Source organism: Augochlora pura, chromosome 7 (genome assembly GCF_028453695.1).
Source record: "Augochlora pura isolate Apur16 chromosome 7, APUR_v2.2.1, whole genome shotgun sequence".
NCBI classification, from domain to species: Eukaryota; Metazoa; Arthropoda; class Insecta; order Hymenoptera; family Halictidae; genus Augochlora; species Augochlora pura.
Window position 1 is genome coordinate 11534474 of NC_135778.1, and position 25516 is coordinate 11559989.

The 25516-nt window shown below is 40.2% G+C and overlaps 1 protein-coding gene across 1 annotated transcript in view; it reads right to left on the reverse strand.

Moving 5' to 3' along the window:
• Positions 1 to 25516, reverse strand: part of LOC144472458 (discoidin domain-containing receptor 2) — a 267709-nt gene that overhangs the window by 122366 nt on the left and 119827 nt on the right. Inside the window, exons 3-4 of the mRNA XM_078185567.1 lie at positions 13627 to 13805; positions 5342 to 5447 (exon numbers count right to left, since the gene is read on the reverse strand). Of these exons, the coding sequence (XP_078041693.1) occupies positions 5342 to 5447; positions 13627 to 13726 (206 nt within the window). The 5' untranslated portion in view covers positions 13727 to 13805. The remainder of the gene's footprint in view (positions 1 to 5341; positions 5448 to 13626; positions 13806 to 25516) is intronic.

The following is a 25516-nucleotide window of genomic DNA, read 5'->3' on the forward strand; positions in this document are numbered from 1 at the left end:
GAGAGAGAGAGAGAGAGAGAGAGAGAGAGAGAGAGAGAGATGGAGCGAGAGGGAGAGAGAATGTCGGCGCACGCGCTACCATCGCATCTTGTATTCATGCGTTGCACTGTCGGCTACAAGAGGCTTTACATGGCCAACCCTTTGCCACTAGCCAGGTGTAATATTCTTTTTACGCCGGTGGAGCACGTCAAACATCCTTCCGTGATAATTGTATTAGAGGGCCCCGGGCTGGCGTGCTTCTAATGTTCACGGAGAATGGTACCCTTGCCGCTCGGCTCACGGAAATGTGGCTTTTTCCCGGTGACGAATGGCCTGTTTCTTTCCACGCTCCTGTTGTAATTATTACGGGCAAGGATTTCCCAGAATAAATTGTTGCCTTACGCCGGCCATTGTGGTATTGTGTCCGGCGCTGCGCTGGCTGCGTCGAAATTTAACCCATTAGAGACGTTGCGTTAACGCTACATTCTTTTTTTCTGCTTCATTTCACTATGGTTAACTTTTATTGGCGAGGAGCGTTGCTATGATTCAGTAGAAATTGTTCTCGTTGAAATTTCTTTCGTTTGGAGTTTAGAATATTTTTCAATTATTATGGCGGTGGCTAATCAATTTTGTTTCGAATCGCGAGAATTCTTTTACGTACCTTTCTTGAGTTCGACATATAGTATTCGAGGCATGTTTTATGTTGTTGTATCGTGATATATGACGAAAGTTGTTAGTATTATTATTATCGTCAGTCGCGTACCTATACTTGCACATACAGCGGCTTGTTTCGTCTTCATAGCAACATATCGAATAAAACAATATGTTTTAGATTATCAATAAACTGCGACCGTTTATGGCATTGCATATTTATCGAAAAAATTGGCAGACCAATGGCGTCTAGATGTTATTCTCAGACGATACGAAAAATATATTTCTTATTTCGTACAGTTTGAATGTTTTATACATTTATATTTTAATATATACGTACATAATACTGTAATATATTGCATGTGTCATTTTCCGCGTACGCGCACATATCTTGCTAAATTAATTTAATCTAGTAATTGGCACTTATATCATAATCAGATAGAATTGATAACATTTATACGTATATCAATATAATTTTGAATATACGCCACAGCAAACCATATTTTCAAAGCATTGACTTGGTAATTGCACATTAAGTGTAGCAATTAGTAATTTCGTTCAAACAGTTCAATCTTATTAATAAAGCGGCAATTTTCGTGCATAAACATCCGTAGAATAATTACCCGCGAATCAATGGCTGAAGATACATAGCAATTACAAAATTACAGTATAATACATTTTTTGTAGGTGTACGTTTATTATTCATTTAACATTGATTCAGCGCTCTCGAGCAGATTTTACTTACACTGCGCGACAAAATAATAGGACATCCCAGAATTTTTCGTGTTTCTCAAAATCAATAATATATAGAAAGGTTTTAACTATATAAACAGTATCCTTATTTCAGTAATACACCAAAAAGCGATCACTGTTTACGTGGTTTTCCTAGAATTATATCTGTTTATGTGAAAACCGGGTACGACAAAATGATAGGACAGTAGTAACAGAGAAGTCGGTAGCAAAGTGCCTGTTGAAAGACTAACATCAAATAATAATCAAATAGTTTATTTTTCAATAATAAGCAGTGAATAATAAAGAATAAGTAATTGGATATTTAAAAATATTAGCTTACATCTTTCAAATTGGGCCGTGGTGCCGAATTAAATGAAACCAAGAAAAAAATTAATTTAAATTTTAAAAAACGATGCAAGCATTTCGAAAATATCGAAATTAATAGGGAGAAGTCGAAATGTAATCTGAAAGTTTTTAAAAGACTCCGAGAATTACGCTAAAAAGGTAAAAAGAAAAGCAAAGGTCGACCGCGCGCTGTGAATGATCGTGGTGCACGGAAAATATTACGAATTACGTCAAATTCCACCCCGACAGCACGTCAAATAGCACAGGAAGCAGCAATAGAAACCAATGTAAGGAATGTACAGCGTATATTAGAACAATCTGATCATACGAAACGTAAAAAAATTCGGAGAAAGCCGCCCTTAACAAAGAAACATATTGCTGATCGATTGGTGTTTGTCAAAGAGCACATTAGATGGAAGGAGAAGTGGAAGAAAGTGCTTTTTATCGATGAAAAAAGATTTACTCTCGATGGACCAGCTGGCTCGTATTATTTTCATAACCTTAGAAAGGAACCGATGTTTCAAGTTAAACGTCAGACGAGAGGGGGAGGAATCATGGTTTGGGGAAGAATTGAATATAAAGGGAAAACAAATATTCGTTTAATCAATGCGAAATTAAAAAGCGCTGATTATATAAAACTAATTGATGAAGAAATTGCAGCAAATGCAGAACGAATTAGTGGAGATGCATTCATCTTACAGCAAGATGCTGCATATGGCCAAAGCGGTAAAACAATATTTTCAATCAAATAATATTCAACTTTTACCTTGGCCGGCGAGATCACCAGATTTGAATATTATTGAAAATGTCTGGGGACAGTTATCTCGTAACGTCTACAGGAAATGTAGACAATTTAATTCAATTGAAGAGTTAAAAGCCACGATTGAAGAAGGTTGGAACGCAGTTTCGCGTAGTTATTTAAAAAAAATTATGTAAATCACTACCTAGGAGAATGTTAGCGGTTCTATAAAAGAAAGGAACGTGTACGCATTATTGAAATTAAATAAAACATTAAAATTAAATAGAAATCATATATTTTCTGCACGTGTCCTATCATTTTGTCGGACTCGTCTTTTACATAAACAGATATAATTCCTGTAAAAAAAACATAATCAGAAACACGAAAAATGTTGGGATGTCCTATCATTTTGTCGCGCAGTGTACTGTCTACGCCCTTATTCCAACGTTTCTAAAACAAAAGAGACTGGTTCGAATTCTGTAAGAGACGAGCGTTAAGTTGTCAGCGGATGCGCTAACACGGTGTCTTTCTGTTGGCCCAGCAGTTTGAAGCGAGGCACGCCAAAGCGCGAGCTAATGAGGTGCTCCCGCTCTCACTCGCCGCTGGCCCGGCGTCATGAACTATTAGCGAGAGGTGACGCCGTATTCTTGTTTGGTTAACGAGTAGTTTACTCTATTTGCGTCGAGGGAACGGCGTGTGTCCATCGTCGAATAGCGATAAACACGGGGACACGGTTTCGCGCGTTCGATCGGCGTGTCGGGATCGAACTATTAACGGGAAATTAATTGCAAGGAAGTCGCTCGGATAAACACCGCTTCTTCGAGCGCGGATTTTCCGCGTAAACATTAATTACTGTCGTCGCCGGAACGAACGTCTCGTGCCCCCGGGGGCCCGCGGGTAAAAAGTCCAGACGCGGGCAGGCGGTGATTTAATTGCACGTTGTAGCAGGCGGAATTTATTCTTCCTGGAATATGCATTAGCCGACCGATTAGAATTCATCAACTTTCTCGCGTGCTGCGCCGCTGCCGTAGTCGAACCGCTCTTTATTATTATTTCTTCCGACGGCTTTTTCTTTTTTTTTTTCTCCACGTTTTTGCCGCGGCGAGGCAGCGAGAAATGCGGAATAATTGCCGCACGCTTTCGCATACAAATGCGGAAAGAGTCCGCGTACGCGACGGTCAGATTAGAAATAATTACCCCTGCGCGCCGTGCTCTCTTTGTTTACGCGCGATAACGTCTTTCGCCGTGCGCGCACGCAAACCCGATAAACCGGATTTTAGGCATTAACGAGTCACCGGCGCGGCGCACGGCCAGACGCGTTTTTAGTATTCATAGCGGACGCGCGCGTCACAATTAATGAATACCGAAGTATTCATTCTCGCAGTCTGCGCGCCCACCCCTCCCGCCCCGCCTCGATCTCGGGTTTAGACGATTAAATAGTCTACTTGTTTCGCCTCTCGATGTCCATGATTTACGGCGCGTCCGGGCTACGCTTCTCGAGCAGCGCGCCGCCGTTTCACGCGAACCGTGTACGTGGACTGGGGCGTGTAAATGATTCGCTAAATTACCGTTTAAACGACTTTGTGCGAGTAATTATAGTGTTACCGTGTTCCGGATAGATTCCTGCTTGCGAATGTATCAAAGTTGTCCAGAGGCTCGATAAGGATTTCGTAGTCGGACAGAACTTCCCTGGAGTACTTATAATGGTAATAGAACTAGTAGAAGTAACGGAGGCGGTTGAAGTAACTATGAAAATAGTTAGAAATAAAAAGCACGAAAGGAAATTGCTTGACGAAGTTGTAATTAATTTCTATTTACCTTCAGTTGATTTATAGGGTACCTTCCTTGCGCGAGTTTTCTTTCGCACGAAAATTAAGTAAGCGGGTTTTCTTTTTCTGTTACAGGGCCAGGATAAATGCATATCGATTTGTATAATAACTTCTGCTGTGAATTTATTACTTTATATTGTGCAGTAGAAACGTAACACGTATATTACTTTATCAGACAATTTAGCTGATGAATTTGATCTACTATAACTCAATACGGATAAAGATCTTTTGGAAAATATTTTCCTCGGAAATTATCAATGGATAACGTTAATAACGCGAAAATTAAACGGAATATTCTGATATTTTGTTATATCGAAATAAGAAATGAATTGTTATTTAATGAAACGATTAAAATTGAAACATTTCTTCAAGCCTAGCGAACAACGATTGCTCGATATTGGAAGAGTTCAACGCAGACACAAAAGAAACTTGCGCGCAAGTTGAAAATAATTTATCGATACTCTGCAGCCCTAGCAATCCCGTCTATATGAATTAGGAACGAATACGTGAGATCAACCCCTCGAAAGTTCGCTTTCAGACGTAGCCAGTTATCGCGGGGAATCTCGAGGTCGTTCGGCGGCAGCAATCGAGCCGAAGCGCGAATCCATTTCCCATGCTCATTCCCGCGGAACTACATCTCGCGGAGCGATCCCCATGATTCCTCCATAGCGGGTCTGTTGAACAAGCGGCAGTAAAACTCGGGTGCGAGTAGAGCTGCTCGCGGAGCGAACGGCTCAACCCTCGCGGCATCCCAGGCCCATCAGTTAGGAGCCGGCCCTCTCCCGCGATCCATCGTTATAACAGCTATTCGCAGATACAAGCTGGCGTGTAACGCCGTCGTAAAGACAGTGCTGCGCCCCCGTAGCGAGGCTCGAGGGCCCGGCCACGGTCTTGCCTCTGTTTGGTTTCGCCTCTGGTTGGTGTCCCCTCTCCGCCGGCTCGATCGCGATTCGATGGCGCGCAGCCAGCGTAACAGAAGGTGCCGGTAGATACGAATGACGAATGGCTGGGTATCGGGGACTACGGTGCGCGAGGGTACTATCGAAAATGAAAAAGCGTCGCTTACCGTGCTAGGTTCGGGCCGACGTTTCCTGCGTCGAAGGTAGAGCTGGCCGTGATATCCGCGTCCGGGATCGCTCTGGATTCCATGCCGAGCGGCGCGATGCATTGGGCTGCAAACAAACGAAACGATCCTGCAGGTTAAAGCTCCCACGAATTTACATAGGGGTATGTGTCGGCATGCTCGGCTGGCCTGTGCCCCCCCCCCCCCCCCTCTCCGCCCCGTCTGCCCCGCGCTACCACCGTGCCTCCTCGCCCGGCAGAAGGCCCTCTTCTGGATCATAAACGGCTAAATAACCAGCTAACCGAGATGAATCCGCCGGATAGAGCCGGTTTACGTTCTTGTATACGACCGCATCTCCTTTCTCTTCCTTCGAGATGGGAGCCAGGGCGCTGGGTGGAAGGACTACCTCAACGTTTCCGTATCTCCGGGACCGATCAAATTGTTTCATAGGGGAACACGGCAGCGTTACGAGGACGCAATGTATCCTGCTACCAGGAACGGACTATCTTGATACAATATTGTCCGGCGCGAGCGCTCCCCCCACTGTTATTTACGGTTTTGTTACCGTCACGCGTCGTCACATCGCGGAAAGTTCAAAACACCTCGGCCCACGGTTCACCGGACCGGGTTCTTCGGATACCGCGATCATGCTGCGCGCGGAGGCTTACGGCGCGGCGTGCCGATCGCCGAGATCGGGCGACTCGCCCGGTGCTCCTACAACGGTCGAGCTTCAATTGGACGCCCGCCGAATACGTTACCGTGAGCAGCTTGCGATTTCATGTACTGAATAATTATATCACGTTAAATCATTAATCATTACTATATAATCGTTATTATATTATAGATTGATATCTGTATAAATTAAATGTTGCTAATTTCATCTATTATGGCTGCGATTTTGAATTTAGTATCTGCCGTTTAATGATCGTATTTCGAAGTGCCAATCTATTAACCAAATTTAGGTATTGTGATGTCAATATGAATTAGTTCATGAATTCATTAATCATCGAATTTTGGTTAAAATTAGTGGCACTGTCGATAAAAGGAGAGACGAAAATAAAACGGTTCAATTATTTGATAATTTAGAAATGGAAGGATATGTAAATTATCGAGGAATCGAACGATTTTTAATTAGAATACGATTTCCATATTTATCCTGAAGGTTGTCGCGAATTTCCGACAAATGAAATGGGTCCAGAAGCACGAATTCTCGTTCATAATCCCATCATCGAAATGAGCATCGGACGGCGAGTCAGAAGGAATAAGTTAACAGCGAACCGTTAGCCAATGAACGATCGCAAAATTATATATAGTGCTGCTTTTTGCATAATTCTGCATAATACTGCTGCTGCGCAATCTGCTTGTTCTTGTTTAAACTGAAGTCGATGGTTAGGAAATATTTAGTTTTATATAGTATCAATTATTATATCAATTATAAATATAGTATCAAAATCATTGTAACTACTGTAATTATTGTATACACGTATATAATTGACAAATATTGTACACACGCATGTAATTATTGTATACATGTATATAAATACATATATGTATAGTTTCATTGCAAATCAGCATAACTTTAAATAAAATTTCTGTCTGCACGCGAACCAATTTCTATACATGTTAATATAGTCAATTAAAAAATTAAATATCGTCGCTATTTTGATCGCCAAAAATTCTGAAAGTGACATTCGCTAAGATATACGTTGACAATTTTTCAGTCTAGCCTGAAGCGATGCAACTGACACAACTCCGTCTAAAGTTTCTCCATTTGCATACAAGAATATATTAATATCCAGATGGATCAACGAGTGTTATTTATCAAACCTGAAATTGAAATGGCATCTAACTCCGTCGCAACAAATTCCCAAAGTCGCATTAGCGTTAGGCCGCCAACACCGAAGACCCATTAACAGCAGTTTCTCATTGCCGGCCGGCCGGGGCGCACGCAACAGGGTTTGCATTATTTCGAGGCCCGCGCAATGAAGAATACATTGAATCCTCGAGATCGTTCGGTTCGCCTACGAGAACGGTTCGATTATCGACGGTGGCGAGTGCGGTCCAGGTGGAACGGTCCGCCGGTCCCGGCCGTGTCGATTGCAATTTATGCATATCGGTGTTTCTATTATCAACTAAAACACGGATCGGTAAAATTCGCCGGTGCATCGTTTCGACGGAGCGGTGGAAATACACGGCAAATAACGATAGCGCCTAATGCCGGATATCGAGTGCAGGTGTACCGGAACACCGTGATGGGAGGTTGCAGGCTTGTGCCTCGAGTAGCCAGAGACTCGGCGAGAATTAATGGCAGGGAATTCGAGCTTATAACGGAAGGAATCCCTGCTAAGCCATCGAGAAACAGAATGGGCATGTAGGTGGCCATTAATATCAGTAAAAGTTTGTACCATTCTTGGACGAATCCGCCGTCGTAATTCTGCCGGTGGATTTCGAGCGGGGAACGTTATCATCGTAAGATGAAATTCCTACGGACTGCGAATTTGTCCTGGGAAGAACATCGGTCTATGCTTCGGACAGGGGGAATGGGGCAATTTGCTGTACAATTCGACTACACGAAATGTCATACCATTTAGCTCTCTGCTCGGCGTGTTTGTCTCTCACGAAATTGACGCGAGCTATACTAAAACGGAAAAACAGAAGATTAAGTTGTCTGTATTACTGTCAGGGTTTTTAAATTAATAGAGGATGAGAAGATTCGTTCAAGTGATTCTCAAGATTCTAATTTCGTAACATTTTGCTTAGAGCTAGGCTGTTTCGAATTGCATTTATAGCAGGAAGCTTCACTTTGTACAAATTTCCAGATTGAACGTAGCACAGAAGAAATTGAATCGGAGATTTAACCCTTAGCAGACGACTTTTTCGACCAATTGAGGCGATTTTTTCAGATGTATCGAGTGTTCTGTGTACAAATTATTTTAATTTGTATATAATACAAATATATTTTATATACAATTTTATGCAATTATATACAATTATAGAATTTATATACGCTTATATGCAATACAGAATTATATATACAATTACAGAATTTATATACAGTTATATACAATTATAGAATTTATATACAAATGATCATAACTTAAACACCGACCACTCACACATCTTGCCAAACGAAATGGTGACCGAGAGTCGCCTCTCGTAAGCAAAGGGTTAAAGCTCTCACGGTCTGACATTATGTAGTTCTCACTGTTAAGACTTTCAGTTGTGAGCCGCGTTATTTTGGAAGTACTATCCGTTGCTGGAAAAATGGCACAATTCTGTTGGAGAACGAGCGCGGTATCCTACTTGATTCACCTAACCTGCATTCCCATAGTTCTCGCTTGTATATGACCTCCCGAAACTCGCTTCTACTGGTAAGCAAGAAGACCAATAAACTAATCAGTGCGAGGAGCATGGACGATCTGTTGCACTTTCTACCTAATCACGTCTCTTGTTTAGCGCGTAACTAAGCTAATAGTAATCAAAAGTTTAGACTGAAAACAAAATGGAAGAAACTAGGAGACGGCGAGCAAGCGAAATGATGATGGAAATCGATCGTATCGTCGATTGTGAACAACTATAAAAATAAGACACAAGGCTCGAATAATCGTATCAATTGTCTTCAGATTATGAATTCTTGTTTCACAAACATCGCAGTTGTCTTCATTAAAGGATCGAAGACACGCTGATGCTTGTGTAGGTATTGCAATATTCTCTTAACCCTTTACACTACTATAACGAGTCACACTTGTGGTACAGTTACCATGCAAGATCTATTAAATATGAATATTATTAATTTCAACGTAGATGAAATAAAAATAAATTCTTCTGTTATCAACGCAGCGTAAAAGGAATCGTAGTGCAAGGGGTTAATAAAGTGGAATCTGCTCATGTTACCAATAAGTATATTAACCTGAACAATTTAAAAATTGCAAGGATGGAGATTTATTTCAGGTAGTTATTTCTGTATCCAGGTCTATATTATTAGAATGATTATTTTATTATTCCCAATAATTCCCTACATTTCCTCATAAAATATGCTTTTTCCTAACTATAACTTTATCATCATTCAGGAAGACATTAATGTCGTGTTACCTTTTGGTGTTTTGCAACAGTTGATCGAATGCATCTCGATCTGGTGCACCATTCATGCTCCTCGAAACATATCCTCACGTTTCTCTGCGTTCTGCTGATATAGATATTACCGCATGAGCAAGGTGTTTTGTAAATACAGGTATGCATCTGTTTGATTTTAGCGTGGGTGGTGGTGAAGGTTCTAATATTAGCCTGCAGCCTATGCCTCGTATATGCGGCAAGGAAGAGATATCGTGGATGTCGTCTCTGTTAGTGCGGTTCGTCGATCCTCGTATAATATGACTTCATCGATTGCTCGATTTATGTTTCTTTTGGAGAAACCGACACGGACTACATTGAAAAATCTCAGCGGTAAGAACGAAATAAATGATGTTGAAATCTTTTTGGTTCTTCAACACTGAGCTACTCTAGCAAGTAATTGTACCGCGGCTATACCACGTTATTTATTTTTCATGGTAGTCAGATGAGGATCGATGTGCAGGAACACAACGTGATCGATGGAGAACGGTCAACACCCTCGACTGTGACTGCGCCGACATTGTTCCAGAAACAAGTTCGATAAACAAGCGCCACGGATGATTTACTTTTTCATCTGAAATCTTTAGCCGGTCGGATCGCGGCTACCGATTCGCCCGCCGCGAATTTCAATGATCGATAGCTCACGGCGATGATAAATCCCGCGGCGTAGGGGTATCGGTAAAAATCGTCGGCAAACGACGCGGGGCTCAAGGGGAAGACAAAGGGATCGTTCGAGGCTCAAACATGGCGTGCTATTATTATTAATGAAGCCTGAATATATCGCGCGGGCGTCTCGCACCCCCGGAATTCTCACGACCCTTCCGTGCAACTTCTCGGACCCCCACACGGGGTAAACTTGGCTCGTTCTACGGCAGAATCCGTTTCCTTTGTCGGCACGTCCGACCTAACGAGCCACCGGTGAGATATCGCGCTCGTAAATCGATCCTGAATAACGGTTCGGAGGCGCGGAAAACCGGCGCTCTCTCCGATCTCCTCGTCGTCGAGTGGCGCGCGCGCGCGCGCGCGACCCCGCGTCGTTCAATCGAGGACCCCGTGCAACCGTAAGACGCTCATCGTCGCCGCGTCATCCCCGGCAATCACGGCGTTCGGCGTCTCTTTCAACAGGCAACCCCTTTCCGGCCGAGTTACGCCTCGCTCCAAGAAAAACATCATTAATTACTTCTGCTCTATTGACGCCGCGATGAATGGCGAACGAAACGGGGACACTTCTTCCACCGGGCCGCCGAACTCAGGAAATTTATATCGCAATTAGGAGAAGCTATTTGATATAGCGCGACGATAGCGTTTCCATTTCTTTAATGAAAAACCGTTTTCAATGAACGAACGGTCAACCCGGCTGAAGTTATGGCGATAATCCTTTCTCTCTATCTCTCGGCTACCGATTTCTTTCCCGACGCGCGTCTTCGAGAATGATCGATGAGGATCCAACGCTGTTATCACTCGACCAGAAGTGACTAATGGTTTTATTATTTTAATGCTTTCATTTACGAATTCTTTGTGTACGGAACAACAACAGGTGGAATCAGTCTTCTCTTTTCTTGGGCTTCTCGTAGCGAGCACGTAAGGTTTTGTTGCGGTTAATCTTTACATTGAATTCCATTAGTTGTCACAAGATTTGTATTACTCTCTTCAGAATTAATTGTATTGAATTGTAATAGAAGAAGAAAATATTAATAGATTTGATGATGCTTACAGCAATGCTTAAATAGGTCGATGTCAAACTTTTTTAAAATTTTCTACATTTATTAAATGACTTGAGAATTGTTTTCACTTTTATCTGTTTCGAATAGCTCAATTTCGTTCAAGATTTATAGCGCGCACTCTTCTCTCATATCCGTTGGAATTAATTAATGCTATTAAATTCTGTGCCGGTATCAATTTTTACCCTTTATATCTTTCAATACGATACTAAAGTACGACTCGGTAAAGTAATGTTTAATGTCTGTCGAATATCAAAAACGATTCGAAAAGAAGCGCGTCCAATTTTCATTTTTAATGTCTTGTTGAAAAAAAGATCAGCGAACGAAGAGGGAACGAACATTCGCTGGAGGAGCGTTCAAACGCGAACGCGAAAGATAATACGAAAATTCCAGCTACGGGATGGGATGTAAAGAGAGTTTAGTACTTTTCTTTGCAGAGTATAAAGATCGTTATTAAACATTGACCTGAATACGGGATTCGCGAATCGACAAGAATTTATGGGACGACCCGGCGCGGGAATGGATAGCAGACATTTCATTTCAATTTTACGGGAAACTTTTGCAATCGGGCGCCGACGATCCGGAATTGGATTTCGAGGTACGGGTCGTTTGTCGTTCACCGAGGTCTCCAAACAATTCCGATACTTCTGACGAGTGAACTCGTTACATCGAAAAGTAACGCGGCTGACGGCGACAGATCGTTTAGCGAAACTAACGGGCTCGGCGGATGCTGACTAAGCCACTCCGACATGCAAATCGATGCACGCCGGTTTTTCGTACGGGTTGAGGACCGATCATCGGTCAAACGTTCGATGAGAATAGCTTGCGAGACGTCCGCCGAGGGAAATTTACTTGGACGTTTATTGACCCATTAAATTCCGGCGCCCTTGTCCCGGAGACGGGTAAACCAATCTTCTTTGTTGCAACAGGGAATTTTCTATCCGCTTTGAGCGTCCCTCTTCCGTCGGTCTTCCTGCGGCATTGGGAATCGATGGGCAACTTGCAAATACACGAATAAAAGTCGCCGAAATTTTATGGATAATGCATTTACCAATACATCGGATTTTATTCACTACGTAGCTGATTCTCGGTATATCTCGTTTAAATCGTTTACAAGCGATACATTTGTCTTCCTCGGTGTACAAACTTTAACAGAATAATCATATTTCTGATACATTAAGCTTCGGAGATTTATTTTGTTTAAAAGTGAAATATTTGTATCTGATACGGAGTTCTTCAGATTTTAAAATCATTATGATAGTACCGCAGCTTTCTTTATCTAACATTAGATATGATAAAAATATAATAAAATATTCTAATAAAAATTAAAATATTCTAATCCAAATAGAGTACGGAACTTATAAAGGTGCGCAGTAATTTTTACTTTACTTAATTCAAATTAATTAGTATAGATTAAATAGATTAATATCATATTATCCGTATTATATTAAATCAATCATATTACATTACACGTTGACAAATATTGTAAAACAATCGACTTATTCTGTTTCGAGATTATTTTTCCACCAAACATTTCTAATGTCCTCTCTACCTTCAATTAATTGGCAATCTATTTATTTTGTAAAGAAACCTTTTACTATAGATTTCGTTTGTTTCAAAGGAGAAAGTGAAAGATGATGTTTGAAACTATACTATTTTTTCTTAAATTTTATTCAAGGACGTATCGACCATTTGTTTCCGGAACATTTAGCGTAAACGCGCTACTTACTGGAAAAATGCTAAATCTTTCTTTATGTCCATACGAAAGAATAAATAACTTCGTAAACCATCTAATACATAAACAAACTCGATTAACAAGGATTGGACACTTTATTTGCGAAATGTGGACCGTCAAGTTGAGACACTTTGAAACACGCCGCTGGTCCCAATCGACCGCAGACGTTCGGAGCGACCGCCATAGAGCGGGCCGATTCAATTTTACATTGGAAGTTTGTCGATCACCGCAAAGTAATTTCTATCAAACAAAACCGTACGTCGCCGTACGTCGTCGTCGTCGTCGTCGTTGTCGATGCACGTAGCTACACGAGCCCCGGTATTACTCGAGCGTATTACGAGTTCGCATGCTCCGTCCTTCGTCCCCGCGTTCTCCGCCGTGAAACGTTGTTTAAATACAACTTTCCGCTAAAAGTTTCCAATTTGACGACGCGAAGGAGAGCTGCGGGAGAGAGCGAGAGAGAGAGAGAGAGAGAGAGAGAGAGAGAGAGAGAGCGGGGGAACGGTAAATCCAGCTTTTCCGTGCGGGGCCAAAGTCAATTTCGGATCGAAAGTTCGTTGGTCGCGGTCAAGCAGTCGCGGCTGTCGTGCGCGCGCGCGCGCTCTCTCTCGCGCTCTCTCTCTCTCTCTCTCACGAGCTGCCGGACGTTAATAAGTTATAAGAGGAAGTTTTCGCGATGAAAACTATAAAGCCCCGGCAGATTACAGCTTAGGTATACTTACAGAGGTCTACGGCGCGCGTGGTGCCGGCCAGAGCGAGAAAAAGCGAAAGACGGACGGCAGGTATCGCCCCCCCGGCGAAGAAACCGAAGCTTTCCGCCATGGCTGCCGGTTCGCGCGAGGGCTTCACCCTCGCCCTTTTCTCACCGTGACTCCGCTCGTGCCATTTCTGCCTCGTCAACCTGAAACAAAAAAGGAACGCCACCGTTACGCCACCGCTAACGATAGTTCCGAGGGCGAGCGGCTGCAGAGGATTCGAGGAGAGGGGCCGTCGAACGTTTCCTGTCAAAGCCCTTCAGACCCGGCCCGGCGAGACGATACAGGGAATGCTCGCAGACTTCGTTAAAATCAAGATCAGCAGCTCTGCCACTTCGTTTCACTTTTTTTACCTGATTCATAATCGATCACCTATTGACGCCAATGGCCAAGCATTTTGTTAACGTAACTCATCGCTACACTGTGGAACTTTATGCAAAGAGGAAACTGTTAAATTAGGTTACATTTTTGGCCCATTTACACGCTAATGATGATGTAGTATGGGAAGAAAAAAGAAGTGTAGTATAATATTACAAATTTCTTTAGATGTGTTAACAAAAAGTAAGATAATTATAACTTATATTTGGAAATGCCTTATACGTGAGTGTTCGTCTCCATAAAAAGAATTCAGTCATGTAAGTTGCAACAGAACAAACAAATCATAAAATCGGGTAAAATAGAGGCAACAATTTTAAGTAAAAGATAATTTTTTAAATTCTGAATTTCCTGAAAAATATATCGTTAAACAATACAGATATAAAACTAATAATAAAAATTAAAAAAAAATTCATTTTATATAATTTTTGAACTTAACTTTATAAATCATTGTAACATACTATAAAGGACTTTTTCCTTTTAATGCATAGTTATTGAATTATATAGCGTAGAAGTTAAAGTTATACTAGCATCGAGATACTTTGAAGGATAACTATACCATCCCTTGTTTGTCCATCTATTGCAGTTTTTGATCTCATGACAAGTTATAACTTTTAGTATTTCTCTCTAAACTCTTCATCAAATTCAATTGGAGATTAAAAAAGACAGCTGATGCATTCGTTTATAAATTCTTGTTCGTACTTTTTTAATTATGCATGCAAGATTGGCAGTTATACTTGGATTTATTTTTAGTAACTAGCATGGTTTCTGTCTGCCTGCATTGCAAACTACATGCTTTTAAATAATAAAATTTCAAATTAACCGCAATGTATTGTTTGAAAGTAAAAAAAACTTAAATAACATTACATACCACGTTGCTAAAACATTGACGTTAAAACACATTATTGTTGAAACTGCTATTAACAATAAAACGAATGCCAATTAACCTTAGATGTACGTCAATCTCGTTTGCGATCCCAATCGCCATTGTTTCGGGTAAAACTGTGTAATGGCAGTGAACGTGTCGGTTTCTCGTTATCGCGCGGAACACGGAACGAAAAAAAACTGAAACCGTATCGCACAGTTTGTAAAATTAAAGCGGGAGCGATAACGTTGCGTCAATTCCGCCAAGTACCCGAGGAGTAATAACAGCGCGTGTACTCTACTCCGCGGACGTTCCAATTTAATTTGAGAAGTTATTCAATTTAAGTTGAATGAAAAATTGAAAAAGAATAAAGTTGCGGTGTAATTTAAATTTCTCTCCATATTAATTCGTCGCTGAAGGAGGACGATGCCATGGTACATGGGGCTTCGAAGTAATTCCGAGCGCGGCAAGTCGATTCCGCCGTTTTGATTCACTTTCGACGGATCTCCGCGTTGTACGCGACTGGTAATGGAAACAGAACTCCGTTGTCGATAGAAAAAAAGATTTATGAACGGGACAAAAGAGGGTGTGGGAGAGATAGGGTATCGCTCGGATCAATTCGGGAAACTACGAGTTTAAAAAGGCTCTCTGCGGGCTTTCCGCGCCAGTTCCGTCGGCGTCATCCATTTTTATTCCGAGCCAAACAGCATGTCGTTAAAACGATATGGATGTGTATCTTTTCTAATAGCTAACATATATATATATATATATATATTATATTTCCCCTATATTATATATTTATTACATTTCTTATTTTTTCGTCTATATATTACATTTTTATATTTTCTTATTATGTTTATTATATAGAGTTTTACTATATAGTTACTTATTGTGTAGAGTGTCTTGAAGTGGGGATTCTAATTAATAGGAGATAGAGATAGAGATAGTCATTCATAGCTTGGAAAAATAATTCGCTACGCTATATGTCATCATAGATATTGTTATGTTATCTCGTTTGCTTTTACATTTGCGAAGTCTGACAAATTTTACTGAATTATAAAAATAAAAATGAAAAACTATTCTGTTCATCTGAATACTTAAGATCATTCAGGATAGAAATCAATTTGTAAAGTTATACACTTGTTTCTTGTTACAAGTGTGGTCAATTTATATTCTGCATAAAACGAATGTTAAATAAATAACGAGCAAAGCATAGCGAATCACAATTCCATACTGCTGCATTTCATTCGGCAAGGGAGAAGCCACGATAGTAATATTGTTTTAAATTGTACGTCATAAATATTCAATAAGTATCCAACTTACTTTTAATATGCAACAAAATAATTTGGAATTTCCACGCGGTGCAATATTCTCTACAGAAATGTATTCAACTTCGCGTGAAAACATGTGGTACGAATTCAGACCGTTCCGTTTAAAAAAAAAAGAAAAAAAAAGAGAAAGAAAGGTAACGCTGTACGGCAAGAGGCGTTCATAAATTTGAAACATTACTGCACCTTTAAAAAAGTTTCTCTTCATCCTGAATTGTTCCTACGAAATTACCTCTTAGCGTGTATCAGTTTTAACAAATGTGTATGCAGAAAATTCATACGTCCGAATAACGGAAATGCTTTAATCCCCGGACGAATGGTCCACACGGATACCATTTGTCAGATAAATCGTTGGTTCCGACCCAGCGCGATTTGCATTGTGCGCAGCTTTTAAAAAAGTATCGCGCTCAAGATTTTATTTAACACGTTCCCCGCTGTTTTTACACGGCTCTTCATACTGATCGTTTGATGTTTTACTAAAACGCGATGTAATATATCTATTTATTAATTATCGTACATATAATGATGAAACAAATGAATTATGAGCCACCCTTATGTTGGAAATTATTTATTGTGTTAAAAATTTGTATAAACTATTCTTTTAGTGCATTAGATAAACATGCAAGCATGTATAATTGCTGGTACACGTGAAGCGGAACGTGATAAATCTGAAAACTTCATTTACGTATATTTAATGCAGTAGTAAGTATACGTGCATTATATTATATTTATGAAATACTTAAAAGGCACTTAAACTAATTTATTTTCATAACTCCTTAATTCATTTGTTCTCATAACTTTCCATTTTTTTTATTTATAACCTGCTTAACTCTTTGATTTACAAAACTTTTAGGATTTAAATATAATCTGAGCTTTTTAAATAATCAATAGACTGCAGATTTAATGTATTTAATGCAAAAAGTGTGTAGATCCAATGAAATGGCGAAAACATTTTAAGACATTCAGCCAACTTTTATTTTATGTTCAACTTACTAATTTTATCAAAAGAAGAAACGTATACATATTTAACAATAACACTAAACCTTCCACATACCAAAAGTAGCTAAAACATACTGTTTTACAAAAATAAAACAACTATTATTTAAAAAATAAAGCACCTTTTTATCTCAACTTTGTCAGATATTTTACCAATTCAGTAAGGATATGCATTTACAGTAAAAAGATATAATCATCACAATATTCTTCTTATATTTTACCAATTCAGTAACGATATGCATTTACAATAAAAAGACATAATCATCACAATATTCTTCTTATGAACAAACGTAGTCGTACCATGCTTACAAACATCACAATCCCACCTGTCCCGCAACGAATAAATTTCGCAGCGAAGCTCACGCTACAAAAAACTAACAAAAGTCATCCAACAATTACCTGAATCGCCATGAAAGCCGGCATTCGAAAAAATCCTAAAGCCAGCAAACACAGTCGTTAAAAGATGTCCGAGTCGGCTGTACGTGTACACACGGCTGTACATGTAGGCGATGCTTCGTAATAATAAATTCACGAGCTCTCCGTGGCGCTATTGCGGAAGATGTCTATAGATTTATTAGTTCGACACTGTTGTTCGCGTTGGGAGTCGCAGGCGCAGGCGTTTCGGTGCGAACGTGGCCGTTCGCGTTGCACGTGCCCCGGCGCGGTGGGGGCCCGGCGGGGTGCTTTCTCGCAAGAAAGTTGCGATTCCCGTGTCTGGACTTTGATGGAGTACGCCGCGGTAATTGCGCCGGAAGTGAATAAGTAATGGCGAACGGTAGTAAGAAGTCGCTGGGTCGTAGGCCTCGCGTGCTCGCATTAAACATACATGCGGCAACGTACGGCCGAGGAGCCGGCGTGGCAGCAGAAAATCCACAGTTTACGGGGCTCGCGCGCACTTTCCACGGCGGCGGCGGAGGGTCCCGCGTAGCTGCTCTTTGAAAATTCTTTCAGCCGGTTCCCAGGCCGGAGACTCGTTACAACGGTGGGGCACGTCAGCCTCGATTGCTGATCAAACAAAGTGCATTTCAACCGTCAGGGACCACGGCTGTTACGTCCATTGCCCGGCCGGACTTTACGAGGCTGGGGCAACGATGAATTTCACGCGGGGCACACGGTCAAAGGGGTTGCTAGACCGTTCCGGCGTTCGATCGGACTCGTGATTCCTAGCTATGCAAATTTTTCAATTCTCCGCGCGCGCGCGCGCGCGCTCGCGAGAAGGAACCTTGCCCGACGCGATATCCGAGAGACACAGAGGGGGTCGCGAAACATTCGAATCAATTTTCCGTCAGCGGTCCCCTCGCTCTTTCACTCGCGCGCGTTGTTTCGCTGTCCCCTTGTTTTCCTCTCCCTCCATGGATAACCTAGCGTTTCGATAGCGAAATTATTCATCGATTGTTTTCTTTTCATCTGGCCGGGACGCCGAGGAGATTACCATGGCCCGGAGAGGCAGGTGGGACACGCGGGGTCGTCTTGGTCGTTTACGGTGGTCCGTTTCACCTCCGTGATACCCCGGGCTTTCGCAATTATTATTCCATCGACGCGACGGAGGAGGTCCGTTTTACGATCGCTACGCTCCGGAACAATATACACGGTGTGTTTATGTGTGCGCCTACGGGACGCGGACCGATGTACCTGTTTATACGTTCCGCAGCCCCCATATGTGCGGCACGGGGCCCGGGCGGGGCGCGGCAGGGTTGCACGTAGTCCCGCGGAGGTAAGAGCTCCGTTAAGCCACGGTTGTAAGCCGCGAAGGCTCCCCGTGATATCCTAGTTCGACGTCGAATCTCTTCGTTTGCATAGCAATGAGTTTATGCAGATTAATACACGCGAAACGTCTACGCGTACAACGTCTCGTGGGATGTAAAGCACCGGCATCTACACGGATTCGCGGGCGTGCATGCATATTTTATTGGCGGACCGGCGCGCCGCGACCAAAGATTACCGATCGAGCGGAGCCGGTTACGCGCGCGCCGCGTCGCACGCTGATACATTTTTGCGAAAATCGAGATCATACCACTAAAAATTCAAACTGTAAAGCCAGACACTAAGTGACACAAGCAGTTTGCTTTCATCTCGTTCATCTCTTTTATAGCAATAATTTTTCGATATTTGGTTATAACTGTATGGTTCTCTGATGTACGGTTTAATATGACAATTTTATTTTTAGTATTAATAATATCGTTTACTATTTCATCCTTTAATCTTCATTATCTTAAGAAATGTGCTCGAATGAGCAAAATCTTTTGATTGAATATTGTAATTAATATCTTATTTTAAATCATGAAGTGATTGAAAAATGACTAGTCCCGATGGTATATATCGCCTTTTAAAAACAGTAGGCGAATTTACTTACATGTTTCGTTAGTTTTGTAAGCGTATATGCATGATGAATGAAGAGGTATGTTTAACAATATTCGATGGAAGATACTTTAAAGTTTCACACATCGTAAAATAAAAGTTTTAGTTCCGCCGGCGGTGGTATGTTTAATATTACTTCAAAGCTCATCTTTATTAAATATATTTTAATAGTAAATAATTTCGTAAATAGTTGCTTTAAGGATAAACTTTAGCTTAACGCATTAAAAACACTACCCAACAAATACTAGACGTTTTGAAAACATCTATTTTAGGTTTGAACGTCTCACGTACTAAAAAGGATGTCTTTAGTTCGTTTTAAAGACGTCTCTAAAGCCGTACACCAGACGTCTTAAAAATGTCCTGAATGTCGTACACGAGACGTGACTAAGACGTCTTAAAGACGAACATATGCTATCTCAAAAATATAATTGATATTCCAATTTCAAGCGGCATTTGATATCTTGAAATATGCACAACATATATGTGTAATGTAAATCGAGAATTGCGTTTTGATCAATTTTTTGAAAAAAATGTATCACTATGCGTCGCCAAGCGGAGCCGAGCCGAGCGGAGATCCGTGAGCCTAGCCCCACGATTTGTCTCCCTACCCAATGTCCCATTAGTTATAATCCGTCGGCCTGAGACTTTATCAAACAATGCACGACCCCGGGGCCGCTTGTTTCTGTGGATCTGATAGGAGAGCACAGGGGGAGCGGGTACAAGCTGCTTAGCAAATGATAGGGGTTTGATAAGTATCGGATACATCGATTCCCGTTCTGTTCTTTCTCATTTTTTTTTCATTGAATAATGCTCCGTAATTTTGCGGCCTGCTGTTTAGAATATTAGCTCCGACATGGCTTTCGAGTGATTAGTCTACTCACCGCGTGTTCGGTAGTTATGGCTATTCGATTTACATACATGTTCCTTTGTTACCTTTTGGAATTTTTGGGCATTATCTACCGCGAAGGTCTGCAAATGGTGATGACCTTTTCAACACAAAGGCTGTCAACGTAAAATTGGTTTCGATTTTATAATTATGTAACTAGTATGAGAAGTAGATAATAATAAATCTATCGATCACTGAAAACGACTACCATTAGTTGCTTCATAAAAATAATACGACTGAATTTATTCTTTGACTTTTCGTTATTTTTATTACTACATAATGAAATTACTACATAAATTAAGAAATTAAGAAATTTTAACCTGCACGATAAGTTTAATGTCAAACAAATTTACTTTAAATCTAAATAAGTAACATCACTAAATAAGTTTTATATCAATGTACAGTAGCTTCAGAAAGTAATCGTTCACTCTGATTTTACAAAATTTCTGAAAGATCTTTTACAGTCTCAGAGCAAATTGAAAAATTGTTTAAAGGTAAGTATTGAGTTTTGAAATCCGGATCTATATTTTAATGAGTTAATTATAAATGAGATCATCTTTAAATTGTTAAATTGGAGTCCATATTTTCTAGTGCACCACTTTATAACTGTCACGTACACCTAAATATCTGAATTCCATTCTAAAAGTTCAAAGTTGACCTTTCCCCTTCACAATTTGCTACACGACACTTGTTTCGATGATTTCGTATAATTCGTAGTTTTGTTTGATGTGTAACTTATCGATTGATAAATAATATTCGGAGCTCTACGCTAATAACCAATCTGAAACGGTATATAGTGAAATCCGTTGGACGTTGTTAATAGATGAATTATGCTGGTAAGATAGGAACTGGCAGAGGTAATCAGACAATTAGTACCGGAGGGAGAGCTCAATTGGAGCGGTTATAGTAACCAATCTCCTTGTTACTTTGTCTAATTCGCTTTGTTTGCCCTCAATCTCGTGTAAGTACTCTCGTGTCGCTAGATGCACAAGATCTTAGCTAAATGGTTTAATTGTAAGTGCTATTGCATTCGCAGTTCGCCGGTAACTCTCCTTACACGGCTTCCAATCAATTATGCATCATCGTATCACACATTAATTACGAATATCAACGTTCTCCGTGTGCATATTGACGCGATGGGATATTAATGTTCATACGTCGGTAATGAATAACGTCTCGACTCGTTTGCACAGTAATCAATTACACGCCGGAGATTTAATAAATATTATTCGACAAACGAACGAGTAACTGACTGTTTTCTTACAAAGGGCATAGCCGATTAAGATGGTCAAAACTGCCCTTAGAGGTTTTTCAATGAGTCATATACCATTCGATAGAGCTGACCAGTAAAAACTCATCTGTGCAAAATTATAACCCTGTAACTTGTTCGTGAGGGTAGTTACAGGGTAAATTAGATTTCGCGGTTTTCCGTTATTTTTTCACCTTTAGCGGCATTCTAAAATTTTGAAAAAAATATGGCTTATTTTGGACATCAAGCCGAGAAAAAAATCTGAGAAAAATTGAGGACACGAGTCGTGATAGTACCTTGTCAGGGAATTAATGTAAATGTTTTACCGATTTTAGTTTTCGAGAAATCTTAAATTTTTAGATTTTTTGGGGGTTTTTCATTTTTGATAATCACAGCTTACAACTGAAAAATCTGAAAAAATTCTATAACATCCGGCTTGATGTCCAAAATAAGCCATATTTTTTGAAAATTTTAGAAAGCCACTAAAGGTGAAAAAATGACGGAAAACCGCGAAATCTAATTTTTCCTGTAACTACCCTCACGGACAAATTACAGGGTTAAAATTTTGCACAGATGAGTTTTTATTGGTCAGCTATCGAACGGTTAATGACTCATTGAAAAACCTCTAAGGGCAGTTTTGACCATCTTAATCGGCTATGCCCTTTAATGTTTGCTTTGATATCACGTCACCGTTTGCAAACGCGCCGTACTGTTTTAATCAAAGGTACAAATAAATTACAGAAGAGAGTACACTGGATTAAATTATACGCGCAGTATATGTTTGATGCGTATAAGATTTATAGAATCTCTACATTATCGAAATTATATTGAATCGTGTTTTTAAATTAATTATAGCACGTTATAAAATTCTAAATTATATATTGATCTCGATGATTGTCAGTAATAGAGAGTTATGCAATGTATAAGGCGATATTAATTATATCATTAGTAATACGTTATTTTATGTTTAGTAAAATGTTATTTTATATTTATTAATACGTTATTTTATATTTATTAATACGTTACTACCTTTTTCGAATATACTTTAAAATTGACAAATATCGTGGTAATAATTTAGCGTTAAGTAATCGAAGCATTCGTAAAATGTATTTTTAGCGTTCTTTCGTCGATAATTACGTCCCTTGCGCAGCGAAACAGGAAAAGGTGGAATAATCGTTCGACGAATTCTCTAATTATATCGAGCAACGAATAGAGGCTGCCAAAGTTGCTCTACAGCTTTATCGGACTTCCTATTATCTGCAATTAAACGGACACGGTGCGCGAGCCATACATCATCGCAACGGGCGACGAAGCGTAATCGATGTCGCGATAAAATTGCCACGACGTGCACCGTTCAAAATGGTCGACGCAGCCAGACAGAAATAAAAATCTGACTATCTATAACAATTAAATGGGAATTTTTTTGTGCGGCAGGCTATACTATTCGGAACTAATAACACTTTAACGACCAATTAACCTTAACGGATGTATCCGTTGTATAGAAGTCATAAATATATTGTCTGAAAGCCGATTTACTATTTTCGCGCTACGAGCTTCGAATAATTAGTGCCCCGCGTAACGAGTTCTAAACTATAATTCATACGTGGCAATTGACAATTGTAAAAAAAAGAAAAATGCAAAAACATCTAATATTTATATTCATCAGTTTTGGTAAAATGGAGAGAAATTAAAAAGTCTCATGGTTCTTTTTTCAGGAAGGAGAAATAAGAAACGAAAACAAGACGAAAAAAGTGAGGCGATATTGGACAATGGTGTCCGCAGACGTTCAATATTTCGGATATTTCGGAACAACTTTTTATTGACAAATATATTGTAGAATAGTTCAATATATGCGGCAGACTATCAATTATATTTTAGAACGATGCAGACTGTTTTGTACGAACGGCGTGTCTGCCAATGTTGTGCCAATTCTACTTCTTGCAACAGACAGTTCCCGAAAATCTATAGTCTTCTAAAACAAAATATAAATTAACGAATTTTATTCTTTTCTTTTTTATTGTAAAAAATCTGTAAATATATCAAATTATAAATTTTTATTTTATTTAGTATTATTTTTCAGAAAATATGGTCTTAAAAAACACAAAATTTCTTTGTACTGTATATTACTATATAAAATATCTAAATGAACTGTATTTGTAAATGTGCATTAGCCTGACTCACGATGATCAAAATGGCTGTGTTCAGTTAACGTTAACATTAACGTATTAATAAAGTGATTGGTCAATAGATCGCAGATTTATGCATTTATGACAAAATTGAGCATGTGCAATTTAAACGGTGAGGAGATAAAACGAATTTTATCCTTTGCACTGTAATAAACATCAGGCTCGTTACGAAGATTTAATACATAAGCCGTTTGAAGCAGGAATGGCGTGAGGTAATTTTTTACTAGGTCGATGTAATATTATTAATTCATACTTAATTTAATATTTTATGATAAAGTATGAAAGTGGCTTACGCAAACGAGTTGTAACAGTTTTTCGTATTATTGCATTTTATAGGACTTTTAAATCATCCTTCATTATATATTATTCCACTCTCTCGACTTGCACCATTTCTGCTTCCAATGGCTTATACAATGATCTATATAAGCATTCATTTATTCTAAATTATAACAAAATTTGAATTTTCCGTTGAAACAAATGAATCGCCTATTATATGACACTGGTTTCTCAATTTACGCGGCGCTTTTTGATTTAAGTGATCAAGTATACACATACATATTTTCCTATAAGTTCTGCAATTAACATAAGCTTGACGCAACTTTGACATAGATGATTTACTAGCAGATCGTGAATCAACCTGAAATATAAATAAATAACTTTCTACATGGTTTACACTTCTTGCGATTAATATATTTTGCATAAAGATCTGCAGTCTCTCGATTAAATCTGATGTTCCAACATCAATCGCACAATCTCTAAATTTGCAAATGCGTCCACAAGTGGTACCAAAAACTGTGATCATGCTTGGATTTCCGCTCGTCGAAATTCCAGCGCTTCGTCGATCGCGCACGATCGCGGATCGATTAGCGGAAAGAAAAACGCGTACCCTAAAACAAAGTGGTCGACGAGGATCGTCGCGTTGACCTCAATTACATAGATGACTCGAGAAAAGCTGACGAGGCGACGCGACGCGCCGCGGTAGCGCGCTTTCGAGAACTCCGCAACGAGATGCAACCGAGAGATTGGTGTATCCGCCGCGTCATCGAAACCCGGCACCAGGTTCGGGAACGAGCTAAGGAAAACAAAAGGGTGAGAAAAATAGACGGTAACGGCGGAAAAACGATTCTTATCGGCTCGAAAATATGCACGTGCGCGCGCGCGCGCGAACGCGGTCGCCGTGGCGCGCCGCGAGGGAGATATACGAGCCACGTAGCCTGTCCGGGCGGAACGTTAATGTCAGTTAATTATCCGTAAAACGCCCGAGGCGGGAGATCAGTTTTCGAACCCGCGTTGCTTGTAACGCGTGGGCGCGGCCCGAGTGTTTTCTGGAATCACGGCGCCCGACGGAAATTCTCCTGTCGATTTCGATTCTGAAAAAAAGAAACACGACTGGTCGTTTAACGTTTCAACGACACTGCCAGTAGATCGGATCTCCCGATCCACCGGTCCTTAAGAATTCATTTCGATAATTACAACGACACGCTGCGCTACTAACATTTCCCCTAACGTTACGGTACCCGGCCGTAGAAGCGTTTTGTTCTGTTTGGTCGACTCTCGTTTGGATCTTTTGCTCCGATTTAACATATAACGTTACAGGAATTTTGCAATTTCGAC